The sequence below is a fragment of the Vicia villosa genome, linkage group LG6 (genome assembly GCF_029867415.1).
Source record: "Vicia villosa cultivar HV-30 ecotype Madison, WI linkage group LG6, Vvil1.0, whole genome shotgun sequence".
NCBI lineage: Eukaryota > Viridiplantae > Streptophyta > Magnoliopsida > Fabales > Fabaceae > Vicia > Vicia villosa.
Genome location: NC_081185.1, coordinates 34,818,820 through 34,824,899, shown reverse-complemented (window position 1 = coordinate 34,824,899; position 6,080 = coordinate 34,818,820). Strand labels below are relative to the sequence as shown.

Below are 6,080 nucleotides of genomic sequence, written 5' to 3'. Positions count from 1 at the left end.
TGAATATATCTGTGATTGTTAAATCATAACAAATTTAACTCATCCACTTCAGTTCAGGAGCGATGTCCAGTGCTATTATATAGGACATCTCATATGACATGTCATTCCAGATGTTGAGGCATCTCAACACAACATGTCTTAACATGAAATAGGACTTCTTGCTCAACCAGTTCCTGTCAACAAGTTAATTCAGCCTATCTACTAAATCAGCTTTATTTGTTTTACTAAAATTAATGCCAATCCTAAAGCTAGAGAACTTACATACTGTTTCATGTCATTGTTGATGCAACTTTGTTGGTTCTCTTCTCATCTTAACTATTTTCGTCGGTTGATTTTCTCATCTCTAAGCTTTGCTAGTTCTCTTCCCATCTCTAACTATCCCTCCACAACAGCAAACACGAAACGATGATAAGTTTGGAGCTTACCTTTAAAATTGATGGTGAGAAAATCATGGAAATAAAGATGGTCTTTAGAAATTTTAGAATCATTATTGACAGATTGAGGGAGATGGTGAGACATGGAAAGAAAAAACAAAGAACTTAGGGTTCCATATTGGTGAGGGACCGGTTTGAACTTTGAGACGACGCATATTGTAAAAAATACTTAGATAGAGAGAACCTAACACTTGGAATCACACAATGAATCATAATTTTTTAATTAATTAAAAAATAAAAATAAAATTATCTCTCTCCTCCATTATCACAATTCACAACCACTATCTATGATTTCAATTAAAAATTAAATTAAATTTTAAATAAATAAATATAAATTCTCTCTCGTTTTATTAGTTATTTTATATCCATGCAAGTATTTCTCGGTCATATAATACAATGCCACATATAATGTCACATAAATTAAATAGCCTAATAGAGATAGGAGTCTAACTTGTAGGATCAATAAAAAAACTCTCTAGCATTTACAAATTAGTATTAATATTGAATATTTTCAAACAGTAGGATCGAACACCTTCATGAAATATTCAACAACTATATTACAGTAAGTTGAACACTGTTATTGATATAATATATATGTAAATAATATTTTAATAGTATGTACATAAAATGTAAAATAAAGAGAAAAATATATTATACTAAATTTATATTAATTGTGTTAAAAATTGTACCTCTGATTCAGAGTCTTGGCTATGTCACATATTATTGAAGTAGTTTTATAGACAAATAACACTAAAATCAAATATTTTCATTTGTAGAATGACATTCAAATGTGTTTGTGATCCAGCTTCAATTGTAGTCATTGTGTTCACATGGGAATCAAAAACCTTTATGTTGTTACTCAATGTATTTCTTTAAATAAAAAAAGAAAAGAAAAAAGATCTGTAGATGATCTGAACCATTCTACATAAAAAACTTTGATGACTACTTTCTCTCCCCCTTTGAACCAAAACAAGACTTTCCGTGTATCTAACCGCTCTTACTGAATCATATTTTCCATAATCATGAATTTCCATTCTATTTTCTTTCTCAGACTCATACAATACCAACCTTTCATTTGTATCTATCCAAAGAAATCCATTGTTTCCATAGATTCCAACAAACTTTGAAATCATAGGCACAGGTCCAACACTGTATTGCTTGATCCAAGACTCTTCATCCCAATAATCCTTCATCATCCAAACATCATAACATTTCTCTATTCCTCTTACAGGATAAACTATGACACCAATAGTATCAGTTTCATGAAAAGGTACCAATGTTTTAAAACATTCAACTGAAGAATTAGAATTAGAATTAGAATACTTTAATTTAGGCACTTTTATCTTTCTAAATGATTCATCAACCATGTTAAAGGCTAAAACAACATCTTCTATTCCGCTACCATACTTATCAACATAACCCCACCAATGACAACAATTGTTCATATAAGTATAAACCTGAGAACAAGAACTCGAAATTTCAATTGGAAGAGGGAGATCTTTAGCATCAAGCTTTCTCCAAGAGTTGGAATTAAGACTGTATAACTCAGCATTCCAACACCCTTTTTGTCTTTCATCTGTTTTCCTCAACCAAACGTCTTTTAAGAAAACAACTTTATAGTCATTATTCTTAGGATCAAATCCAAATCCAGCAAATTCAGTGAGAGAATAAGTTCCATATGAATCTGTTACATGGGATTCAGGCAAAGCCTTGAACTGTCTAAGAGAAAGGTTCATCATGAAATTTGGATGTCCTTCTAGAAAGTAAATACCATTACATGGACCCATTATTTCAGTCCAATATTTATGATCTGAAATATATTCATCCGGAAGGTTTACCAGAGAAGAAGAAACATGTTTTTTAAGATCATTGAAATTCCAAGAAAGAAGAGAAATAAAAGTTTCCACTCCAGAAATAAAGGGTCTATGTATAACCAAGAGCTTCTCCTCTTGATTTTGAGAGTAAATAAGGTTGTCGTAAAAAACATAGTAATTGTTAATAAAAAAGGGATGGGTTATAAGATCGAACCATGATTTGCAAACGCACTTGCATTTCAACAATTTTTTCGCCGGTATCCTTGATAGGATGTTGGATAATAATTCTTGTGGCAAATGCTCTATCTTTGTATCCATCTTGTTTTTGGATCTTTGAACTCTTAACAAAGCTAATACTGATTTGGAAGACATAATTTTCTTCACCATGAATGTTAGAAGAAAGAAAAAAAAGCAAAACACAGACATGATTTTGGTATTATTAAATGGTAATTATTTAGCATCTGTCATGGTGCTTGCAAATAATTTAGTTTTGAGATGGTTTTATAATCGTGAAGTCAGTGATATTGTGCTTGAATGTTTTGGTTTATTATATAATAAGAATAATATTTTTGCAGTCTTCAAAAAAACATAAAAAGTAATACAAGCATCATTTGACTTTAGTCATGTTATAGTCATATTATATGTATAATTTAAAAATGAATACCATGTGCCAAGAATAAAGTTATTTTGTATTAAATTTTGAGATAAGATGGCAAATTTGAAATGTATTCCATCCTAGTAAATAGTTTCTTTTTTACGAGCAAACACATGGCAACTCTTGGGAGAGAGATAACAAGTCAAACTGAAATACAAGAAGAGGGTGGGAGCTTGCAATCCAAAGTGAAAAGGTGTGTTTTGGTCCGAGATCATCCTTTGATTAGGTTGAAATATACCTTAAAATTTTCAAAAATTAATAAAAAATTGAAATATATTTTGAAATTGTAGAAATTAGAAATTAACTAAGAAGTCAACAGAGTTGGTGTTTCGAGTCAACAGCGGTCGGGGTCAATTTTGGAAGACAATTCAAATATGTTAGCAATCGGATCCAATTTAGATAGATTTCGTATTATGGGTTTTGTTGTTTTGGTTTATAGATTAGCTTGTTAATGAATGGTGTTTTGGACATGTTAAGTATCTGTTGGTTTCAATAGTTAATAGTTATAAATATGTATATTCATCATTTTTACCTTCACAACCTCCAAAACTTTAAAACTAGAGACAAAGAGGTATAAGAAATCTAGTGGTAATCTTAGAGAGTCAATAATAAATTCTTAAATACTTTAGACTTATGTAATTCATATATAGAGACTTTGAGAGATTGAGAAACACTTAGGTTGAAATAATGTTTGTTCTAACTTGAGGACTATTTTCTGTTGGAGCACAAGGTTAAAAATGAAGATGATGAAAGAGAGAGAAAAGAGAGAAAATTGTAACTAACTTTTTACTCAATTGAAAAAATGGTTACAATAAATGATTCTACATTACTCTCATTTCAAAGCAAAAAGCAATATATACTAAATCCATATTGGGCTAAGCTAATCAAAGTCCAATACAAGACCCAAAACAAACTAACAGAAAACACTCTAAATATGCAATTAAACTTCAATATCATCCCTTAATTCACATTCAGTGCTAAAATCAACAACACCAAGTCCATTCCTCAAATTCATAAAGTATTCAGTCTTGATGGCTTTTGTTAGCACATCTACAATTTGCTTCTAAGTGCTACAGTGCACAACTTCTAGCACTCCATTATGGACTTGATTCCTCAGAAAATGAAACTTCGTTTCAATATACTTTCTTCTCCCATGCAGAACTGGGTTCTTAGCAAGGAATATGACAGGTTTGTTGTCAATCATCAACTTCATAGGCTTTCTCACCCGTATCTTCAGATCCTGTAACAAATTCATCAATCAAACATCTTGACACGCAAACAAAGCACCTACAATGTATTTAACTTCACAAGTTGACAATGCAAGCACTGGTTGCTTCGAACCAAGAACTGTTTCTTCTGCAAACTTTATCACCACATCAGTCAGAGTCTGAATAACATATCAACTTTGCGTCAGATTTAGCACCATAAGGGAACAAAACTCCAAACTTCAGAGTCCCTTTAATATACCTCATAATCCTAACAACAGCTTGGTAATGTGACCACTTTGGTTTGTTCGTAAACTTACTCACTATTCCAACTACGTAACAGATGTCAGGTGTTGTATTACAGAGATATCTCAACGAGCTGGCCAATGATTTAAAAGTTGTAGCATCTACATTATCACCCTCAACACCAGAATCTAGCTTGTGATTCGTCTCAGCAGGTGTGACTGCAGACTTTTAATTTTTTAACTCAAATCTCTTAAGAAGTTCAATTTCATACTTCAGCTGATACAAAATGATACTCTTCTCAGAGTACAAAATCTCCAGTCCTAGAAAATATACTGTCATACCCTAATTTTGACCACCCTTGAGATATCACACCTCCAGACATTTCATCAAATTCAAGACAGGTACTTAGAGCAGTCACCTATTTATCTGGTACTCAATCGAGGATGCTCAAGGACAAAGGAGTTCACGCAAAGGATAAATCAATATGAGAATAAACTCTAATACAATCTTAAGACTCAAATGATTCATTCATTCACCTATTATTGATTATACACCAGTCATCAAGACTCGGGTTTGCTTAGGTTACCAGACTAGGGTTTTGAGCCCATCAAGGACTGAAATCAGGGACCACATATGGGAAACCCTAAAAAAGCTCCAAGACATCACTCAAATGATTCAATCATCTTCAAATGATCCATATGACAATAATCACTGGGCATTATACCTCAATTTAGGATCTACAGTCATCAGTTTCATCTGGTCTACAATTAGGGTTTTGACCTAATTCACCTGAACAATTGACTTTTAATCAGGACATGGATCCACAACTCAAAACATGACTCATGGACTTATATTAACTCAATAGAATCCATTCATACCACTCATTTGAGGAAGAGAGCTTGATTCATCACAAAGGTCCAAGATTTCACTTCATATGAAAAAGTCAATTGTACAAGAACATCTTTGATTTTAGGGTTTTGGGTCAAGAAATGACTCTTAAGGATCAATATCATCAATATGTGATTATTGAAGTCATTTGACTAAGAAAAATCAAGAAAATCTGTTAAGGATCAAAAAGTCAAAGATTGACTTTTCATACTTAGAAATGTTTTCTAAGTGTTTAAAGGTCTTTTTTTCAAAACTTTAGAAGGGAATATCTCAAAATTTCAAGTACAAACTGTAAAAAAAAACTTCCAACATCAAAGTTGTAGATTTTGATCCATTAAACAAATTTGTCACATATGATTTTTTGGCAAGAAATCAACCATTGAAGAGATATGGAGCTTCAAAGTTGTTGCCTCCATAAAACTAGCAAAAAAACCTAGTTTTCTTCAAACTTCAAGCTCATTTTTCACAAATTTCCCAAGTGATTTTGAAGAAACTCCAAACTAATGAATTGAAGTACAAGTTAAGGGATTTCCAAATTGTGCTCAATTTTTCTCCAAATTCATTTTGAGCTAAGAGATATGATTGATCAAAGTTAGGCATTTGAAGTGAAATTATAGGTCATGCCTAAGTTTGAAATTTGCAATTTTGTGCAAGTGCTTACACTAATTGGTGCTTCTAAACCTCAGAAACATTACAAAACATGTGATTATGTAATGATTGCATTTTGAGAATTTTTGGCCAAGTGGTGATTCATCAAAGAAATCTTCTCCCAATCAATTAGAGCTTATTTCTGCATCAAATTTGTCCCATAAGATCAAGCAAAACCGAGGGCTAGGGA

The 6,080-nt window shown here is 32.0% G+C and overlaps 1 protein-coding gene across 1 annotated transcript; it reads right to left on the bottom strand.

Annotated features, from left to right (window-relative positions):
- Positions 1 to 1,012: 1,012 nt before the first annotated feature.
- Positions 1,013 to 2,761, bottom strand: LOC131611437 (F-box protein CPR1-like). Its single transcript, XM_058883460.1, has one exon. The coding sequence runs from the start codon at positions 2,672 to 2,674 to the stop codon at positions 1,307 to 1,309; it is 1,368 nt and encodes a 455-aa protein (XP_058739443.1). The 5' UTR covers positions 2,675 to 2,761; the 3' UTR covers positions 1,013 to 1,306.
- Positions 2,762 to 6,080: the final 3,319 nt, after the last annotated feature.